At 34.7% G+C, this 22,098-nt stretch overlaps 3 protein-coding genes and 1 non-coding gene across 4 annotated transcripts; 2 read left to right on the forward strand and 2 right to left on the reverse strand.

The window, feature by feature from the left end:
- On the forward strand, positions 1,025 to 4,249 carry LOC109713654 (signal peptidase complex-like protein DTM1). The gene is made up of 2 exons (XM_020237822.1): positions 1,025 to 1,644; positions 3,840 to 4,249. Exons 1-2 carry the CDS (start codon positions 1,415 to 1,417, stop codon positions 3,925 to 3,927), a joined length of 318 nt encoding a protein of 105 aa, XP_020093411.1. The 5' UTR covers positions 1,025 to 1,414; the 3' UTR covers positions 3,928 to 4,249.
- Positions 10,773 to 14,998, forward strand: LOC109721902 (probable protein phosphatase 2C 41). The gene is made up of 6 exons (XM_020249717.1): positions 10,773 to 10,969; positions 11,063 to 11,243; positions 12,513 to 12,755; positions 13,120 to 13,396; positions 14,272 to 14,426; positions 14,541 to 14,998. Exons 2-6 carry the CDS (start codon positions 11,205 to 11,207, stop codon positions 14,679 to 14,681), a joined length of 855 nt encoding a protein of 284 aa, XP_020105306.1. The 5' UTR covers positions 10,773 to 10,969; positions 11,063 to 11,204; the 3' UTR covers positions 14,682 to 14,998.
- On the reverse strand, positions 15,620 to 18,898 carry LOC109706782 (metacaspase-1-like). Its single transcript, XM_020227765.1, has 5 exons — positions 18,296 to 18,898; positions 17,107 to 17,437; positions 16,827 to 16,947; positions 16,426 to 16,620; positions 15,620 to 15,983 (listed from the first exon to the last, which is right to left on the reverse strand). Exons 1-5 carry the CDS (start codon positions 18,687 to 18,689, stop codon positions 15,924 to 15,926), a joined length of 1,101 nt encoding a protein of 366 aa, XP_020083354.1. The 5' UTR covers positions 18,690 to 18,898; the 3' UTR covers positions 15,620 to 15,923.
- TRNAY-GUA lies at positions 21,844 to 21,931 on the reverse strand. The gene is given in 2 exon segments: positions 21,844 to 21,879; positions 21,895 to 21,931. It is a non-coding gene; the product is annotated as a tRNA-Tyr (tRNA).

A 22,098-nucleotide genomic window follows, 5' to 3' on the forward strand; every position in this document is an offset into this window, starting at 1 on the left:
TGAGGGTGTAATTACTAGAGTTGATGTGGTACAATTAATGTATGCACCAGGTAGAAATATATTTTTTATATTTTTTGTGTGCAGAATTTTTTTGCGCACAGAAATAATCCATCAGTTTGTCGGAGACAGGATTTATTAGTGCAGGCTAGTTGAGAATATATTTGGTATTGTTGTTCTTTCTCAACACTCAGTTCTCAATTTGCATTTATGGCATGACAGAGGGATGATGTAAAGTTTCAATGTTTTTAACTTTTCATGTATAATTTTGATATAGACTGCTGAATTTAGAATAAAGCGAAACAAAGAAAAAAAGTAGGATGGGATCATCAAAATGTGGTGGCCCTCTGTTACACTAAATTTTAGACCGTTAGATGAATGAATTGGAGAGATTTGATAAGGCTTGTTGTACCTAAGCATTACTCTTCCATTTGGGTTAATCTTGTACAATTAGCATATGCTAAATTGACTTGTGCTTATTATTGACCATCTAATCAATTTTAAAGAGTTTATGTACCTTGCAGTAACGGTAATCTTTCCGTCGCTCTGGGTTTATGTACCTCACTCTCCAACCAGTATGAGGTGATTTTTTTTTTCTTTTTTTTGATTCATGGTAAACCGTCCTAAATTTGCTCTCATCTATCCTATCCTAAATAAAATAATAATAAATAAAAATAAAAAAATATGATAAAATTAATTAATTTTGAACTCGAAGTAGTCTCGATCCTCTTAAAAAAAGGCCATCGCTGGGCTCCAGATTCGTTTTGTTTGCATTCCTTATCAACAATTGCCTACCATCTCAATGTAGGTGGCTTGGACACAACCCATAATAATCCTAGTATTCAGAACCTGATACTAACATGCATTTGCACGAATTCATACGCCGCGTGGCATACGTTGGTATCGATGCTGCAAAAAAAAAAAAAAGAAAAAAGAAAAAAGAAAATAGAAAAATTAATAATCTCACGTAACTTTCGCTGGTGTATTTTTGGGTGCAGTTATTTAAACAGCGAGCGTTTTAAATCTCTCGTGGGGTTTTAATTGTCCCCGCGATCGGGTCGGGACAGTGCATTCCCTCCCCGCTACTACTGCCACTGCAGGTGACCTGTATAATCACAACACTGCCCAAATCCCCATACACGCCCCGTTCGCACGATCGCGTCCGACCTCCACTAGAAACCCGCCACGTGCACGGACCCCCTGTTGAGCTCTTTACGTGGCGCCTGCGCCCGCGGAGCTCGGTGGTTGAGTGGTCGTAGGGGATTGCGCGGGGCAGGTGAGGCGCTTTGAAGGTCGGGGAGGGCGACGCGGGGTGGGGAAACGAGAACGCTCATGCCCTCCTCGTTTCCCCGCGATCCCTCGCTCCTTCGCCAGGGTTAGGGTTAGGGTTAGGGTTTTGGGGGGGAGGAGGGAGGCGATGGGGAGGGACGCGGCGCTGCAGACGAGCTTGGTGGCGCTCGCTGCGGCGGTGGTGGTGGTGGGGATATGGACGATGAGCTTCAAGAAGATGATGGCGACCTACTTCTTCGGCCTCTTCGGGATCGCCGGGATCCTCCTCCCCGATTGGGAGTTCTTCGACCGGGACTTCTCCCAGTGGCTCACCCCCATGCAGACGCGCAGAAGCGTCGCCGATTCCGACGCCTGGAGGTGCGTGATCGATCTCCCTCTCCCTCTCTTTCTCTATTTATCTCTCGATTTGGATTGGTATATTTGGGGTTTATTTGGGACTTTTCTAGTTCATAGTGATGTTCTCGGAATCAATTGTGGATAAGAATCGATTCGCGAGAGGATCGACACAGATTTAGGGTAGTGTGATTACATGACTGGCCTTTAAAAAAAAGAAAAAAGAAAAAAAAAAAGGAGAGATTTTGATCTAATATTCTCTTCTTATTAATGATTTATTCCTGATCGAGCTGATTATTGGGAGGATTATGAGTTCGTAGCTGAGATGTAAATTAAAAATTAGACCTTGAACACTAATTTTTGTTCCTGCTATTTTAGAGGTCCTTTACTCATATTAGGATTTCTGTATCTTTTTGATAGTGTTTTACATACTAGTTTCCATGTACATATACAGTATAGTGTTCTTGGCAACAGCATCAACTTGTGTTACTATCTAGAAAGAATACTAGTTTCCATGTACATGTACAGTATAGTGTACTTGGCAACAGCATCAACTTGTGTTACTATCTAGAAGGAATATTCTATTGAATTTTAATTTATTCTCTGTCGCTATCAGTAGTAAGAAGGATTAGGAAGGTTTAAATTTGTTAAATGTTTGATTTTGAATAAACTAATTGTAGTAAGAAACAAGGAGTTGTTGACTTTGTTATTTATGCTCATATTACTCTGTTTTGTTTTGACCATTGAAAAGAGTTGATTTCAGTATTTAGGTTTTTTTAATAAAAAAATTACATTTCTCTAGTTGAATTTCTCAGTGGTTAGCTTCAATTATTACAATGAATGAATGTTAGAGTATGGTCCCTGAATTCAAGATTTGGAACGACTCTATGCGCTAAATAACGGATTATAAAACATGTAAGTTTTATTAGACCACTGTCAATTGTCACAGGAGATATTGGAGCAAGCCAATCGACGAATAATTCTAGATCTTCTGAATGCTTATTTACAGTCCTCATATGTAAGTTTGGGTGATTGTGGATGTCCCTACTTAGAAGCCGCATGCGCTTTGATTGATTACCCTTTTTTAATCTAAAAAGCAATGTCTGATTAGGTTGGTTGAACAACAAGTAATCCCTCTTTCTAAAACGGCATGCAAATCCTTGAGGTAGACGCGTGAAGGTATCTGGAGTGGACTCAAATGAGAATCGGATCAAATTCCTATGCAATATAAGCTTGCATGAATCCGAGTTTGAACTGACATATTTTTAATTATCCTAAATGAATTATGATTTAAGAGCATTTTGTCATTTTTGGTAAGCTGTAGCTTTTAGTAACCTATATAATCTCTTTGAAATAGAAATACTATTTTAATGGCCTGAACATGGAGAAAAGAAAATAAAATAGTAAACAAATCCGGAATGATGTGAAATGTGAACTGAAAATTGGAAGTCCTGAAAATCAAGACCTGTTTGGAACTCGAGTTGTCGGGGAACTTGAGTTTTGAGTCATTTCTCATATATGTCCAAGCATAGCAAATTAAAATAAATTAGGAGGTTAAGCATAATGAGTTTAGAGTGCCACCAATCGGCCAATATACTTTCCATGGATAGCCAAAAGTAATATTTCGGCATCTTCTTTTGCCCTTTGTAATTCCAATGAGAGTCAGAATGTGAAGATTATTGTCTAAAGAGCTCAAGTTTACCTTCTTGATGATATGCAGTTCCATCAAAGTGCTGGCCAAAAAAGTTTTGAATGAATGTATCATCTCTAGCAATTCACTCGATAAAAAATAGGAGGGATTTAATTTTGGACATATCTCACAGGTAAGTGGAGAAAATTAGGGGTAGACTACAATCGAAGTAGCTGTTTCCATTTCGTGCCTTTTGATGAAAAACTCGACGCACTTGTAGGGCAGTCACAATCTTCAAATTTATTTTCCTTGAATGAAATTTCTTATTTGCGACCAAATGAGATCATTCATGATTAACATTTGTTATATCCAAGCACAATAGGTGTATGCTTCTCTTCTTATTTTTTTCTGCTTGCTACTATTGTACAGTTCATCTTTAGTAATTCTATTCTAGTAATGATCTGCTTTTACTTTGACATTTGAATTCTTGTGTAGTAGTGAGTTATCACAAAATATGTGCAACAAATTCTGTCTCTGTAAACAATGGAAAGGTTGAAACTCCGCATTTTTCCAATTTTTTCTGGTGCAGATTCAAGTTTTATCCGCTAAGGGTTGCGGTGCTCACGACAATCTACGGCTTCGGCCTTTACAAGTGGTGGATGTACATATCCAGCTAGTCTGTTTCTGTTCGCCTTTCTCAGGCTGTTTGTCCAATTCCCTTTATCAATTCAATACTTACAAAACACCGCTATATGATCATTTATCGCAAGCTTTTCCAAATGAAATTTGAACTTGATTACTTTTCGTAGTTTTGGATATTCTTGTAGTCGATACGTGTTTTGGTTTGTACTTCCATGGTATACTATTTTGTTTTCTGCTGTTTACTGTTGTTGTTTAGTTTTTATCCCAGAAAAGTTAGTGTTTGTCGTGGTTTCCCTTTTCTCCAAGATGTAAGAGCATCAAGAAGAAGAACAAATAACCATCTTTTATTCCGAAAAACTTTTGCTTATGTTGCAGATGGAACACATTTTCATTTTTTTCTACTTTTCTTTTCAAATGATTCTATTCAAAATACACTCCTGTATGCGATTAAACAAGCTCGTGAAAAAGGTAGTATTGCTTTTTGAAATAACACTTCTGCTTTAAGTGGCAGGAGATGGCCCGAAGAGGACTGCTCGTGTTAAGCAAAGGTGCGTAATTTTTCGTAACAAGAGCGTGATTTTGTTCAAGAACTCCTCGATGAGATCTCGTTGAGATAGTTTTATGGGCCATATGATTCACACCGCATTCGAATTTTAAAGCTCTGCTATTGTAAAAGACATAGAATAGCTTGGATTGGAATGTTTAGGCCATTTTTGTCACTATTTTATAGGCCTTTAAGATGCATCAATTTCTTTCCAGACTCTGTACATCCAATTACCCTTGTGTCTTTAGCAAACCTAGTAGTTAACTTAGTAGACTACATTTACACCCCAAGAAGCCCAACAAAGTGTGTTACTATACTTTGTTTCAATTATTGATTAAAGAGCTCAAAGAAAACCAATCCATGGTTAGGATATCCAACAGTTTATAAGATAGTTTGATAGATTTTCTTCTTTTGTTGTTTTTTTGGGTCATGTGGGCCTCTCTATGTTCATAAAATGTTATCTCCTCCTCAGTAGTCAATGTTTTAAAGGAGCCGTTTATGGAAGTCAAAAAGAGTTGCAAAGTAAGATTATAATATTCGTAGTTTTATTTCGTACGGAACTTCAAAATTGCTAAAATAGTATTATTGAGCCGAGCCCATGCCCATGCACATTGCACAACAACTCCACCCCCTTGTTGGGGGTCCAAATCACCTACTTACTAAAATCCACTTTAGGACCTAGCAATATAATATCAAAATATTTTTTAACATTTTAAAAGTTTCAAAATGTGCCCACTATTTTTTGCTGATATATATATATATATATATATATATATATATATATATATATGGCAATTGCTTATATATTTCTAAAAGGTTTTCGACTTTTTAATAATTTTCTAATTTATTCCTCGTAGAAGATTAATATTAAAAAATATTTTTTTTACATTCTAACATATTTCAAATATACCTCTAGAGTTAAATTCTATTAATGAACCGTTAGCAATAGCTGTTATCTTTATGAATTTACTATTTTGCCATTTCAAATATACTCTTTCATGATCATCTATTTTTTTTATTTGCCTTTAAGTTAGGAACAGAAAAAGTATTTTAATTTTTTGTCCTTTTAATTATATCCTTCTACCATCACCAATATTTCTTATTTGCCCTTAAGTTAAGGGCAAAACAGACATTTTGATTTTTTTTAATTCTAGTAGATATTAAACTCATGTTTAATCCAAATTAACTTAACGGATGATAACTACAAGAGTATTTTGAAATAACGGAGGAACATATGAGAGGTATATTGGAAAGAAAAAAAAATACGAATAAATGAGATGTTTTGAAATTTTGAGAAATATATAGGCAATTATTACATATATATATATATATATATATATATATATATATATTATATATATATATATATATATATATATATATAAAATTGAGTTCCTATGCTTTTAAAAGTGCCAAATTATTGGTGCTTGTAGATTTGGCCATTGGATTAAGGGATGTGCAGTTAAGATGATGTGGGTCCTCTAGGGTTGAGTGGGTGGTTGCTTGAATAGTAATCTAACTATTGAAAATGATTAAAGTCGTAGATTTAATGGTAAAAAATTTACAAGTACAAAGTGCTTGGTGTTTTTACAAGCACCATAGTTGGACTCTCTCTCTCTCTCTCTATATATATAGAGTAGGGCTACTATACTCTTATGAGTATTGGACCCTTCGTACTCATAAGTTGTTTTCGATGATGGAGCTTCCGAATCGACGATCCATTTCGTTAAATATAATCTAAAGTATTTGAAACTTCTAGAAAATAAATTTCGTAATTTTTCGAAATCATAATAAAGTCCATCAAGCGGGCATAAAATGAACGGTCAAAATCGAACGACGCCTTAAAAATGAATGATCAGATCCTTCAATTTAAGATCGGAGTTATTGATTTTTATTTAGATAGCGAATAGAATTTTCTATCAAAAATTCAACCTTTTCCGATTCTTTTGCACCGTTAAACTAGCAAGTATTCCATACCGGCCGTTAAAAATTATCAATTTTGTGAGCTTTTGATCGTAAGGTAAATGATGTCGAAAAATTATGAAATTTGATTTCTACAAGTTTTAAATGCTCTAGAAAATGTTTAACGGTATGGATCGTCGTTTCGGAAGCTTTATCATCAAAAACGATTTATGAGTACGAAGATAATCGTACTCATAAGAGTATAGTAGCCGGACTATATATATATATATAGTAGGTCTTGTGTGCTATTATGAGCACGGACTCCTAAGCCGTTTTCGATGATGGAGCGTTTGAATCGACGATCGGCTCCGTTAGACTTGATCTAGCATATTTGAACTATTTAGAAAATAATTTTTGTGATTTTTCGGTTTCATTTTCCTAGCGATTGAAATGGTTCAAAATCAATAATTTTTAATTGTTGATGTATACCGTTTGCAAGTTTAACGGTGTAGAAGTATTCAAATCAGATAAAATTTTGAAGAAAAATTCTTTATACTATTTACAACAAGAACAATATGTTTGATCGAAAATTTTAATGCTATATCACCACTTTTTGTGAGATTTTTATTTTCAGCCGTTGATTTTGAACCTTTTTGATCGCTAGGAAAATGATACCGAAAAATCATAAAAATTATTTTCTAGATAGTTCAAATACGCTAAATCAAGTCTAACGGAGCCGATCGTCGATTCGGACACTCCACCATCGAAAACGGCTTAGGAGCACGGAAGTCTCCGTGCTCCTAATAGCACACAAGACCTACTATATATATATATATATATATATAGAAAGAGAGAGAGAGAGAGAGAGAGTCCGGCTACTATACTTTTATGAGTGTGAGCTCCCTTATACTCATAAGTTTTCGGCCCTTAGATTTATTTCATGATCATTTCCACCCGTAATATCATACTATTCAAATAACTACCCACTCAACCCTAGGGGACCACTATCATTCTAAGTGGGGACCACCAATATCCTAACCACACATCCCATCAATCAACGGTTAAAAATTTATAAGTATAAGGGATTCTATACTTATAAGAGTATAGTAGCCCCAGCCTATATATATATATATATATATATATATATATATATATATATATATATATATAGAGAGAGGAGCTAGANTCGATGATCAGAGCCGTTGAAGCTGATCTAGAGTATTTGAAATATTTAGAAACTAAATTTTATAAATTTTAAAAATTATTTACATGATGATCAAAGTGTCGTAAAATCGACAATTTTTGACGGCCCATATGAGCCGTTTGCTTGTTTAACAGTGTAGAGCAATTCAAATTACTTGAATTTTTGATAGAAAATTCTTTATACTATTTAGATAATGTTTGATAACTCTGATTATGAATTGAGAAAGTCTAATCTCTATTTTAAGAAGGTTATTCATTTATGACCGTTCATTTTATAACTCTTAAGATGAACTTGATAATGATTTTTAAATATTACAAAATTTGGTTTCTAAATATTTTTAATTGTGTAGATCAATTTCAACAGTGCCGCTTATTAATTTGAAGTTCCGATCATTCAAAACGACTTGATAGGACAATAGCTCAAATATTATCAATAGCACCATGTATTTGGTACTATCAAGTTTTCCGCCGTTAGATTTAACCCTTTCATTATTTTCACCCGTTAGATTATACTATTAAATCAATAACTCACTCAATCCTAGGGGGCCCACATCATCCTAATCCTACATTTTTTAATATAAGAGCCGAAAATCTAATAGCACAAAATGTTTGATGCTATTGATAGTATTCCAGCATATATATATATATATATATATATATTGTAAGATGTCCTGGTCAAGTACCTTTCCTAAAAAAAATAGGCTTTTACTGGTATTATTATTATTATTACTTTTCCCTCTCAAGCAAAAACATGCCGCATAAAACAAAGAGACAACTATTTAGTCGATGTAGCCACTTAGGACTTGGCGTGTCCCAAATAAAAGGTTCTTTTCAACGTATAGTACTTTTTTAACTGCATAAAAAAGTGATACTCCATTTTATAAGGTAGAAGAGCACTTTACCATTCCACAGTTCACGGTTTCCCCATAATTTAAAGTATAGCACTTCATTCCTTGAATTTTATATTTTAGAATGCATAAAAATCTGATTTTTTTTAAAAAAATCAAAGTATCATGTTAAATCATCTATATTATAGTTGATTGTAGTTCTTTATCATCGGGGAATTTGTACCGTGCCATTTTAATTTTTAAGGCTTCAAAATATAGCACTTTTTTGAGTTTTTTTTAAAAAATCCTCATAAGAACAAAATAGGAAAAAAAAAATCCCCCCTCTTTTATGAGAAAGTATTCTCCATCACAGCTATTTTATAAAGAAATAATAACAATTAACCAAATATCTCTGGAATGTTGTGTTGTGTCCAAGGATATACCATTTTTGAAGCATCATTTTAGTAAAAACTTTTTTATATTATCCCCAATCAGGCCTTTTCACTATCTTATATGCTACAGTAGTATCGATATAATGTATATCTTATATATGAAAATGTAAAGCAACTAAATTTTGAAACTAGACTCTCTTGTATATGTCATTAGATGCTTTGCTACTTGCACTAGAAACAGTTGATTATATAGTATAGCATTTGTTAAGATAGGCATGAGTTATTTTTTATTAAATCTTTTTTAGATAAAACGGTATTAAATCATACCTAATCTTCCTCATTTACGTTTCAAGAGATCCCAATCCTCATGCACTCTATGAACAAAGATGTCGCTAAATAAATCTGATAGATAATATAATAATAACTATTGCATAGAAGAGTTTTCCTCCCCCTCTCTCTCTCTTAGAGAGTTTACTACGCAGCAGCTACACTACATCATTTACAATTTATCCGTCACATTTTGTTTAAAAAAAAAATTATAATAAAAATAATTTTTTATAAATAATAATAATAAAATAGATGAAATTAAGAAAAATAATTTGATTGATTAGAAATATTCCAACAACAATATGACTAGTATCTTATAAATTTTTTCATAAAAATAATTTAATTAATTAAAAATATTATATCAGAGAGTTATATGGCTGCTACATTATAGACTTTTTCGCCTCTCCTTTTTTTGTTTGTTTTCTGACTTACACATGCCAGATGACAGATGACACATGGATGGGGATTCCCTGTCAGTACAAGAGGTGGGGGGCAAACTGCAAAGCGGTCAGGGGAAGTCAACCCGTTCCTTTGTACATGTACCAAAAGGACATGGGCATCATGGCAGTAATCTCATTTAGCCGGGGACGATTAGAGCGGAGCGGACCAACTCCCGATGCAAAAATTTCCCACGTCATCCATCGCCCGCTCCATTTTCTCAAAAAAACAAAATATAATAATAATAATAATAATAATATAGTATCACACCTACACAATATTATCGGCAATAACAAATTAATTATATATTTTTTAAAAAAAAATTATTTAAAATATTTTTTTATTAATTATGAAATAGATAAATTTTTTAAAAATGATTTTATTAATTAAAAATATTAGGACAATAATATAATTAATGCATTCTGTTTTTCTTTAAATTTTATTACAATTATTCATCATTACTCGCTCGTTTAATGCGGTGCGGTCGCGTCCGCATGCGCCCCACGCTCACTAGTAAGCGCTCCGATCCCCCGTTCACGTGATCGTAGCCGCTCGCGTCTTGGAAAATTGTATGAAGATCCCTCTCTCTTAAGATAATTGCGAACGAGTAAGTAACTTTTTACTTTTTTGCTTTTAAACAAAAAATGGAGAACACTATTTGTTGTATGTAAAATTTATGTTTTAAAAAATATATATATATATAAAAAAATATATTTAAATTATGAATCATTTTGAATTGACTATCTAAATTTTTGAAATTTTAATATCGCTATCTAACCCTTTAATTCGTTTGGTTTGTGCCGGTCAACAATAATTTTACTTTAAAATTTTAAACTAATAATTTATTTTAATGAATTTATAATTACAAAAATTATATTTAGTATACTAACTAAATCTGCAAAGATAAATAATACACTAAAATTTTGAAGTCAAACTGTTGTTGTCTATCTCAAATCAAATAAATCAAAAAATTAAATGATAAAATTAAAATTTTGAAAGGTTGGAAAGCTAAATCAGAATGGTACTATTTCACTCTAAAATTCTATGAAAAGTGAGGGTCTTTATGTAACTTTTAGGCCTTTAGGATTTGGACGGTCGAGATGCTCCCGCACGGGACGAAGCAGCGCACGGCGTGTGGGGTTCGGAATTCGGACATCCCCCGTTCCGTTTCCGTTTCCGTTTCCGTTTCTTTGTAAAGGCTTCGAAGTCAACATAGGAAAAGTATATGTCATTGTTTGCTTCCTCTCTTTTCTTTACATTTTCCTTCCCCGTTTATTATTTTTTATCATTATTGTTCAACTCTCCCCGAATCTCCTACTCCTCCTCCTTTTTTTCCCTAATTGTTATTCCAAAATCACTTCTCTCTCTCTCTCTCTCTTCCCCAAATTCCCAAATTTTTTTTTCCTCATCGATTTGGTTTTTACTGACTCTGGAGCGAATCCAAGTAAACAACTATATGCCCTAGCGCTTTTATATTGTGAATTTTGGACTGACTTTTACCTGTTTTGTGATCCGATTTTGGTGTTTTGGGGCGCAGGGCGCGGAGTTTCCGTGGATGAATCGCGGTTTTGAGAGGCGGGTTTTGGGTCAAAATCGCGTCTTTGGATCGGAAACAGTGGTTGATGTTGCGAATTTGGCGAGGGGATTGAAGTAGAAGCAGCGCTGCGGAGGGTGTTTTTATGGCGGGGTTATGCTGCTTCAAGAGTTCCTGTACTGAGGTAAAGAGATGTTTTTGACCTAGATTTTGTGTTTATTTAACCACTTCTTTTTAAAGTGATCTGTTGTAATTTTTATTCTATTTGGATTCGTTGTGTTGTCACTGTTTTTTTTGGCTTTTTTTTCATTACATGGCTACGAAGGATTGGGCTTTTAATCTCACCTTCTTAGCAGGCTTCGATTTTTGTATGTTATGGAGTGAATCATAATAGTTAGTAAGTAGAAAATAGTTGGCAAAAATCTGATATAAAGTATGTAGAACATTTAACATGGATCTGTTTTCACTGTTGATACCACTTACCAATTTTTAGGTTTGTTTTACACTATTTAGAATTGCAAAACATACCGCATATAAGGTTTTGCAGATGCTTGTTGATTTTAGCCCTAATAGTGGGAAGTAGTTCCTTTTGCTTCTTTGCTTTTTCAAGAAAGACACCTTCTGCATCTGACCAGTGCGCATCACAAGCTAACCAACAGTGACAAAAATAGAGTAGGAAGAACGGCCTTGTCGATGAATAAACATTTCTAATCAATCATTGTAAAATTGTAAAATTCAGCAGTAAACCCTGTGTTTGCGAATTGTACGACGGAAAACTGGTGTAAGTATTGTAAGATGGCATATGGCCTGTATAAGTTGCCATTTGTTCAATTTTAAATGGTTTTGTTTTTTTTTTTTTCTGGAGTCTGATAACCTATAACATGCTGAATAGTTAAGTCAGATGCTTATTTTTCTTTGTTAACAATTTGAGCAGTTAGGCGACACTCATTGCCAAGTTTGCATAAAGCGTAGCGTTAGCTCCTTTAGATCTCAATTTATAAGAGCATCTTGTATGAGCTTCAGAGTATATTGTTGGCTGTGCTACTTCTGTAGGTGTATCTACTGAAGTAACTCAAACCGAATAATATACTTCCATATGCAGTAGCCATGATGGGTCAATGATGCAATAGATTCTAGTAGGTTGAGATACCCTAATGCGAGGATGCCAATCCAGTAGTTTGATCATATACTGATATCTTATGACAATCGTCCATCTACATACTCCAGATTCAGTTACATGGTATCATCTTTCAATTTTCCAAATAGACCCCACTTATTTTGGCAGTTACATGGTGCAAATAAAGAAGCACCATTCTTTTACCTCACAATTTTACTTGAAACTTGATCAATGTTTGTCCTCTAATGCTCTTTGATATAATATTAGCTTTTAAAAAATGCGGTACTTAAACAGTGCTGTGATTAATTGAATCTTAACTTCGATTTGAATGTATAGTCGGCAGATCAACCTTCAAGCGATGCTGGCAAAGGGAAAAGCACTCAAGGCCGCATAAAAGTGAACTATGGATTTAGTCTCATAAAAGGGAAGGCGAATCATCCAATGGAAGATTATCACGTCGCCAAATTTGTATCAATGAGGGGGCACGAGCTTGGTCTATTTGCTATCTTTGATGGCCATTTAGGAGAGAGTGTACCAGCTTATCTACAAAAGAACTTGTTTGCCAATATTCTGAATGAGGTAAATTTTTCACATATGTAAAATTCATGTACATTATTATATTCTCCTGTGAAATCTGAATGTTCATATACACCCCTTGAAAGTGCACTTTTGAACGAAAGTACCATTATCTTGGCAGTGCCATCCAGTTCATCAGGAGAAGTTGGTGGAGTAATAGGAAAAGGGGCATTTTTATTAGTACAGGTTCTATAAATTAAAGAAACTAAGTTTTTACGGTTTGCAGGGATATATGGAAATCAATAATTTTACAGGGTTATCCATTTAAGATTTCTTATTTCTTACGAGATTCCAGTTGAGCTAGTTGCTTCTGTAGGAGAAAAGAAAATCACTTTTTTCTAATTTTTGCATTTTCGCCATGTTTTAGGAAGATTTTTGGACGGACCCGCAAAGGGCAATTTTCAGAGCCTATGAGAAAACCGACAAGGCAATTCTTTCTCACAGTCCCGACCTGGGGCGAGGTGGATCAACTGCTGTTACTGCTATTCTCATAGATGGTAGGAAGTTGTGGGTAGCTAATGTTGGTGATTCGCGAGCAGTTCTTGCGAAAGGTGGGTCAGTGATTCAGTTGAGTGTTGACCACGAACCGAGTGCGGAGCGTGGAATAATTGAAAATAGAGGTGGTTTTGTTTCAAACATGCCAGGTTTCAACCGCAGCCTTTTCTTAAATCTTTCTTTTATTTTCTCTTCATAGGAGTACAATATATATCCTACTTTCGTTTTAGGTAAAGATCCCCGGACTCCCCTAAATTATAGGCCAAAAGACCATTTTGAAGCGGACTCCCCATTTTATTATTATTTCACACTTTCTTTTTCTTTTTCCTTTTTTTTTTTTTCTAGTGATACCTCAGCTTTTGCTTGTTTTGATTTATTTTCCTTAGTTGGGAGTGGGCCTGTGGGGGTTCAGTTGAAACTAACAGCCCTGTTAGCTACCGGCTGTTAACTGTTGCTAACAGAATCTGTAGTTCCATCGATGAAAAAGAGGACAAGCTATTAAATTTACTGGTGTCGACAATTTAACTGATGGAAAGAACTTAAACCAAAGGAAGCAAATGTTGATCGGTAAAATATCGTTGAGGGTCTATTTTAAATGGCCTATAGTGAAGCGAGTCTCTATCCATTTTTACCTTCTATTAATTGCTTTTCTTCATTGTTTGACTGTTAGCTGTTACTACCTATGCTCGAGTCTCTGTTATGAGAGTATTGAACTTTCTAGTTCCAGAAAAAGACAGTAATCGACAAAAATGACTGCCAGTCATGAGAGTATGCATTCTCATCTTCGAGTTGGTCATTTTGTAATAGATTGGAATAGGCTTCACACTGGGAGTTTGATAAGACTTGAAAGAGAACGTAGTTATGAAAACATGAACTTATTCTCTCTTCTTAAACAGAGATTTTAACACTGGACCCGAAAGATATATTATCCCAGAAACTAATTATTTACATATTTCCATGATTTTGTCACATCTTTTGACATCAATGTTAATAACAATCTTGTGTTTGTTCTCTCCCCTATCAGGAGATGTTCCTCGAGTTAATGGCCAGTTAGCTGTTTCCCGTGCCTTTGGAGATAAGAGCCTCAAATCTCACTTGCAGTCAGAGCCTGACATAAGAGATGCAGACATAAATGCTGATGCTGAAGTACTCATCCTCGCAAGTGATGGCTTGTGGAAGGTCTGCTTCTTTTGTAAACCTCATGCGTTCTGTTAACGGTTATATCACTCTTTTACTCTTAATTTACGTTTTATATGTGAAAATTTTATCCTTTTTTTAACCAATTGAGTTTAGGTGATGAACAATGAGGAAGCAGTGGAAATTGCGAGAAAGTTTAAGGACCCACAAGCAGCGGCGAGGCAATTGACCGCTGAAGCATTAAGCAGAGAAAGCAAGGATGATATATCATGCATTGTTGTCCAATTCAAGACATGAAGCGGCTCTCGATTCTTTCACATTGTAGCCCCTAAGATCTCGATATATTGGGTTGGATTTCTGATAAAGTTAGTTATAGACTGCGAAAATATTAGGGCAGGCTTGTTAGTTGTGCTTACTTGTAAATGCTTTCTTATTTCGTTCATTTTTGGTGGGTTTTATATTTGTTTGATTTCCGTGTCAATGCCTTAGCTAGTCGACCGAAAGTTACACTTTTCTTCACGCGCTCGCAAAAGCGGTATTTAGTTTGATTGATGGTTAATGGAATTGTTACATTTTTCGTAGCTATAAGATCCTACTGTTACTTTTTCTCATTATTCTTCAAAATTTTTTTATTTTTCTTTTATTTGTTATGAAATGCCTTTTAATTTCTTCTCCGCCGTCCGCATTTGTCTGGTGCTTTTGCTAAAGTGATGGGGACTATTTATACCACTAAAATGCTCTGTCGAGCTGAGAATTAATTGGATATGCATGTTCATATGTATTTACTTGTTATTTTCGACACTCTTATAGTTTCGAAAGACATACAAAGACCCTCTCAAGTGCCGGGTATTTTGAAATCGCTCCGGCAGGAGTTGCTCTTGTCATCAACTAAACAGAGAAACTTTGCCAAGTTGTACAATAATTTTGTTAATTTAACTGTTCTGAACACTTTTTCAGCTAATGAATCTGCAGTTTTCATTAATAAATGTCGTAAAATATGGTTAGGTTGCAGTTTTGTTGCAGTTGAGATATGAAACATGAGATTCCATACATGTGAAGAAGCTTCCTTCAAGCTTCATACCTAGAAGCTCTACTTTTTCCCAACACAGCACCAGATTCATCAAAAGCCATCTTAAATTTTTAATTGTTGCCAGACTGTTCCCAACAAACCACAGAAAGCAGTATAAAATGAATGTTATATCTGCCCTAATGAATGAAGTATCCTTCACAATTTCGGGCCTAAGTAAAATTTATTACCTTTTACATATCTCAAATAAGATGCTCAGTTCGAAAATTACAGATTTACACAAGCATAATTTAGAGATAATTTCACTACCATTACAGTAATAGAAAAGCAAACACACATAGAGGCTTGGTTCAGATGTCATAGTGAAAACAAAGAAGAAGAAGAAGAAGAACATAATTTTTGGCAAACCACATGTTAGTTGTTGCACAAGTTGTATGCTGAATAACAGGGAATCACTAGCTGGTCAAAACTTTACTGATACTTGATCTGATTTCATACTTTCTTCTGTAATATTACAAGCAAAATGGCCTCTCGTAAATGTTGAACGTTTCGGACGAAGATAGCTGAGGTTCCTGCAAAGCAAACAAAACTAGTATCAATCAAAAAAGAAAAAGAAAAATCTTATAAAAGCATTATGAATATAATATGAGCCCCCAACACCCCAAATCTTTAAAACGCTTAAATCTCTTTAATGAAATTTAAATTTGAATATGAATTTTGAAAAAAAAAAAAAGAAAAGTTATCTGAAATCTTTTTCATTTTGCCAAATGAGAATGCTGCAGAGCTTTCCAAATGCAGCAGTTTTGCAGAACATGACTTTTGAATTTATTCTTCATAAGCCTACTACATTAACAGATTATTATTATTATATTAGAGGGCAATTTAGCGAGATCTGCGAAATATCAAAGTTGTTTGGAATCTCTGCTTGCTTCTACATTTAACTATGCTGAAGAGTTCACTTAGATGCTGTATCATTCACTAGTGAAAAGAAACTTCGAAATCAAGCGCTGAAACCTGTGTACTGCTGAAAGTGATAACTCTCCGAAAGAGAGAAGCTAACGGGCCGCTGATTCCAGCGAGCGTGAGCCCATTGCGAATGCTCAACCTCATGGCGGTGAGCAAGTTCCCGTAAGTGTTTGCCTGATCGGACTCCACGGCTTGAATGAAACTGTAAGTCATTGCCCCGGTCGATGTCGAACGCGCGAACGCCTGCGTCGTAAATTCGAGTACAGTGATCAGATTTTGTAATGAGGAGAGCAAAATAGGTTGCAGAAACACTTAAGCTTACTAGTTTTGCATCTTTTGCGTTGATCAATGTTGAATATTAATATTAGAAACACCGTTCTCCAATAACTTGAATTTTTAGAGAACAACGATTGTTGTAAATGTGAAGCACATAAAAGGTGTCTACTCACAGAAGTGTCCGCAGATGTTTGATGATCGTCGCAACCGCTGATCAGAATCGCGAGGCCTCCGCTTGTGCCTTTGTATTCCCCTGATGGTGGGCTATGATCCTCCCATTGATAAGACCCTGTCCTGAACCCTCCAACAAAACAAAGTTGTGTACAAAATTTGACCAATAGCTGGCTCATCAATTACATTTCGATGAAAATTGATTTGTATTGGACGCTGACCTTTCAGATAGTGGTTATATGAAAACACAAGTTCGTACCGCGAAAGAAAGATAGTTTGTACCTGGAAAGGCGGCAGAGGTAGGGGAGGTCGAGGATGGTGCCGCTGTGGCAGGCGTCAACGACGGCGTGGAGCTTGACGTTGCGGGGGAGGGGGCGTACAATGGTGGCGTTGATCTCGTCGTCGAGGATTACGCCGTTCTCCTCGAAGTCGAGGGGGCAGAGCGCCTCGTCGAAGCCGTCCCTCTCGTCGCCGTTCATGTCCAGCTTCTGCACCCCGTGCCCGGAGAAGTGGAACACCAGTGAGTCCCCCGCCGAGCAGCCCTGCACCAGCCACCGCATCGCCGCACACACGTTCTCCCTCGTCGGTATCCTGCGCGGATCGCGCTCTTCCTCTGTGCATGCACGCATGTACGTACGTAACAAAATTTAGTGTACGATACATCCTCTTTGCTTGGTCACCCATTCTATGACTACTCTAACCCTCCTAGTACGCCTAATTCTCTTAAACTCTTGGACCTATCTACCACCCAAAATACTTAAGCCGGATTAAAAATTTGAGCTCTTTTATATTTTATATATAGGACTATATGAAATTTCACACTCTTCCCCCCTAAGCTCTGACGTCCTTGTCAGGTTCTGACTTATAAATATCATGCGATATGAAAATTGTCCCGCTAGTCTAAACCGACTTTATAGGACAGTCGCACTCTACCCACAACAGTTAACAGTATGAGAGACTCGCTCTCTCTGTCGTATAACTCTACCTCAGCTGAGACTCATCTCACAATTCCGACTGGTAATTGATTCTGATACCAAATATGATGCCCACTTTTCAGGGGATCATCCATCCTAAAATTACTCTAATCCTAACACGTTCAACTCTCTTAACCTTTTGAACCTATCCACCACCCAAAATATTTAAGTTAAGTTAAGAATTTTAGTTCTACAATATATTCTAGTTACGTAGAATAAGTGTATAATTTATATTCATTTTGGGATGTATCCATGGCATTACTAGCTCTATTTTTTAACCGTAAAATTCTACTAATAAATAAAATAGTAAAAGACATCAAATTTCTATTATTTTATGTTTGAATATATAGCACTCTTATATATCTTTGAAGAAGCAGAACGTGTATTATTATTATTATTATTATTTTGTGTGTGTCTTCGTCGAGTGATTTTTCTTTATTACGATAGAATCAGGAGCTTCGAAATAGAGTTTTTACTTTTTATATAATTTTACGTACCAGTTAGAACACGGATCCACTCTCTGGAGAACCCGAATTTAGTGCACAACAAATAACTCATGCAGTTCACGTCGTTCACCGTCCCCTTGAGCTCGTAGCTCCTCCCCACGTAGCTTATCCCGATCAGCACCGCCCTCTTCTTGTTCCCCTGCTCCGGCGAATAACTCCGCGGGCGGTACGCGTTCGCAGGCGCCGCCGCGTAGCCGGATAGCGCCGAGGTGATGCCGCTGGAGATGTTGGCCATGATCTGCTTGACGAAGCCCGGGGGGCCGCGGCGGACGCGGATGCTCCCGTTGCAGAAGGTGCACCAGACGGTCCCCCGCGCCCCCGGCGGCACCGCCTGCTCCTTCCCGCAGTAGCTGCACTGCACCGTCCGCGTATTTCTGCTCTCCATTTCAGTACTCTTCTTCGTTTTTTCGGACCCTTCTACTTCTTTTGTCGAATGGTTCTTTTTGTTAGCATGGTATAAAAGTTGGTCCTAGACAAACTTTTCCTTCAATTTTCACATCGGTTATTTTAGCGTTATTTTTTATAATGTACGTACGCCATGGTTATAATTTAATTTTAATATAAAATGTAAATATATGAATTGGAAGTAGGAAATGAATAATCAAAAAAGGTGTAAATTTAAATTCCAGTGTACCCTATATATATAGAAAGAATAATATAGTGACTGACTACCTGTAGGTTCTTCTCCTCTTATCCAAGGTGCTTGTAGGATAAGTTGATGTTGCCTCTCTTTTTGTTTAGGCTTTTATTCCAGCAGAAAGTGTAAACTAGTGGGCTAGGAATAAGGTTCTTCTGCCTTTCTCTCTTTTCTTTTCTTTTCCTTTTTTTTTCATTTTCTTCGATTTTTTCTTTTGTTTTTATTAGTAAATGCACTTGTATTTATATATATATATATATATATAGAGAGAGAGAGAGAGAGAGCTTAACTGGTCTACTATCAGTAGTAAACGGTTTGGTTTACTGCTGATTTGTTTTCAATAATACAACTTTCAAATCAACGATCGGTACTGTTGTACATGGTATATCTAGACCATTTAAACTATCTAAAAATTAAATTTCATAATTTTGACATCACTAACCGAACGATCAAAGGTTCACAAAATCTTCTTTTTTTTTTGAGAGAGAGATAGGTAGCACGCTACCCGCTTCGTTTATTTCATTTAGAAATAAACTTAGCTGGAAATGTGAATCAACTAGGATTCGAACTTGGGCCTCGGGTACCAACCACCAAGTCCTTTGCCACTTGCTTTAGGGACGGTATAATTTTAATAGTCGATATGGTGTGTTTGCTTGTTTAACGGTATAAACGAGTCTAAATCAACTAAATTTTTATTAGAAAGTTCTTTAAACTATTTAAAATAAGATCTAAACTGTAAATCTTAAATATAAAAATTATATCATTATCTTTTGAAGAATATTTATTTTCAGTCATTCATTTTTGGTTCACTTGATAAACAAAAGAACAATATAGAAAAAGCGTGATATTTAATTTTCACATAGTTTAAATGATTTAGATCATATTTAACGATGACGATCGTGAATTTTGAAACTCTATCATCGAAAACAAATCAATAGTAAACCAAACCGTTTACTACCGATAGTATTCTAATAAAACTCTCTCTCTCTCCTATCTCTCTCTATATATCTATACCTCTATACCTCTATACCTATACATTAATCTCCATGACTAAATCCTACATGTACCCACCCCCTTAATTTGAGGAAAAGTGGGGCCTACTTTTTTTTTTTTTTTACNACAAATTCCGTCAATATCTATTTCTATTACTATACATTATTTTCCATAACTAAATCCTACATGTACCCACCCCCTTAATTTGAGGAGGAGTGGGGCATATTTTTTTTATTATTATTTTTTCTCATTTTCTTTTCATTTTCTTTAGATTTACTAAGGCCTAAAAAAAATTTTATCCCTTTTCTTTATCTTTTGGTCTTTCATCCTCTTCCTTAAATTTGCAAATTTGAACATTTATTGTGTTTCATATTCAAAGTTAATTAATTGATTGAAATTGATATATATATATATATATATATAATACTTATAAATTATCTTACGTGTTATTGTGAGCCTTTCTTTAGTCATATTAACTGTAATATGATATTTTTTTTTATTATTGTGTTATAAAAATAATTTTAATTATCCATTTGCATGATATGCGATCTTTTTTGAACAAGATTGAATAATTTTGTTGGAATGATTGATTCTTTTTCATTATAGTTTTTTTGTTAAAAAAAGTATTTGTCTATAATATAGACTATATTTATTATTTTTTATACTAAACAGATATTTTATTTTTTATAAATTTTTACTTTAATAGTATCTACCCGCCGCAAAACGCGGTCACTATACTAGTATATAGAATTAGGATGGAACACTATAAGTAGCAAACAGATTTCGTTACTATCGATTTGTTTTCGATGATGAAGCTTTTGAATCGATAATCAGCATCATTGAACATGATCTGCACAATTTGAAGTATCTACAAATAAAATTTTATTTATATTCAATATTATTTTCTTTTTCATCAAATGGAAATAAAAATAAATGACTAAAAGTAAAAATACTTTAAAAAGTAATAATAGAATTATTATAATCGAGATCAACAGTATGGATTTTACTTTAAAGTTTTTTAAAAAATTTCTAATTAAAATTCAATTGATTTAGATTTGTGTACACCTTAAACGAGTAATCCCTCGTATCAGACATTAAAATTAAAAATTTTACGATCTTTTGATCATTGGGTTAATAATGTCGAAAAAATTTAAAATTTAATTTGTACATATATACTTCAAGCAGCCTAAATTATGTTCAATAGTACCGATCATCAGATATTATCGAAAATAAATCGATGGTAACAGAATATATTTACTACTGATGATACTTTAGCTCAATTCTCTCTCTCTCTCTCTCTCTCTCTCTCTCTCTCTCTAGGGCTGCGCCCCTGGAAAGGAAATATTTTTTCTTCAAGAATCATGTATTTAATTAATATTTTAAAACATTACCCCTTCAAAATTTATCTCTCTTCAAAATTTAGCCAGTGCAACATGTTTTAGACTACTTCAAGCAATGAAACTATAATACTAAACAACAAGTATATATGTCTAATTATTATCCGGGTGCCAACTAAAAAGATTAAATGAGTTCCCTGCTCATCAAAAAAGATTGTGTACATGCATTACATGTTTTATTGAAATTGAACGAAAATTATCATAGAAGATGCAAGTTATAAAAGCAATATTATTTGTGAGAAATAATAAGAGACCAATATTAAGAGATAATAAATGCTTAGAAAAATCATATATATGAAACCAAAAATTTCTAAAAAAATCGTAGAAAAATCGTAAACAAGTTTTTATAATAAAAAAAATTGTGATGATAAATGGATAGAAAAACCATATGAGACAAATATTAAGGGATAATAAATAAACAAAAAATTTCTAAAAAAAAACATAGAAAAATCGTAAACAAATTTTATAAAAAAAAAAAAAAAAACAAATTTTATATATATAAAAAAAAAAGTTCCGACCTGCCGGATTCGAACCAGCGACCTAAGGATGCCTGTTCAATCCAACTACAGTCCTCCGCTCTACCAACTGAGCTAAGGTCGGTTTTCTTTTAAAATGTAAATTCATTTCTGTAATATGACATATCTACATATCTACATATCTACATATCTACATGTAGTCTACATGTAGTCTACATATCTACATATAGTCTACATGTAGTCTACATATCTACATATCTACATGTAGTCTACATATCTACATATCTACAT

Source organism: Ananas comosus, linkage group 1, assembly GCF_001540865.1.
Source record: "Ananas comosus cultivar F153 linkage group 1, ASM154086v1, whole genome shotgun sequence".
NCBI lineage: Eukaryota > Viridiplantae > Streptophyta > Magnoliopsida > Poales > Bromeliaceae > Ananas > Ananas comosus.

What these genes read in the sequence shown, in the direction of transcription:
- LOC109713654 (XM_020237822.1), top strand. Translation starts at nt 1,415, where the DNA reads ATGGGGAGGGACGCGGCGCTGCAGACGAGCTTGGTGGCGCTCGCTGCG. An exon ending in GCCGATTCCGACGCCTGGAG is followed by an intron (nt 1,645 to 3,839) that starts GTGCGTGATCGA and finishes TTTCTGGTGCAG; the next exon opens with ATTCAAGTTTTATCCGCTAA.
- LOC109721902 (XM_020249717.1), top strand. Translation starts at nt 11,205, where the DNA reads ATGGCGGGGTTATGCTGCTTCAAGAGTTCCTGTACTGAG. An exon ending in TTGCCAATATTCTGAATGAG is followed by an intron (nt 12,756 to 13,119) that starts GTAAATTTTTCA and finishes GCCATGTTTTAG; the next exon opens with GAAGATTTTTGGACGGACCC. An exon ending in CAAGTGATGGCTTGTGGAAG is followed by an intron (nt 14,427 to 14,540) that starts GTCTGCTTCTTT and finishes AATTGAGTTTAG; the next exon opens with GTGATGAACAATGAGGAAGC.
- LOC109706782 (XM_020227765.1), bottom strand. Translation starts at nt 18,689, where the DNA reads ATGGAGAGCAGAAATACGCGGACGGTGCAGTGCAGCTACTGCGGGAAG. An exon ending in GTGGATCCGTGTTCTAACTG is followed by an intron (nt 17,438 to 18,295) that starts GTACGTAAAATT and finishes GTGCATGCACAG; the next exon opens with AGGAAGAGCGCGATCCGCGC. An exon ending in TACCTCTGCCGCCTTTCCAG is followed by an intron (nt 16,948 to 17,106) that starts GTACAAACTATC and finishes TGGAGGGTTCAG; the next exon opens with GACAGGGTCTTATCAATGGG.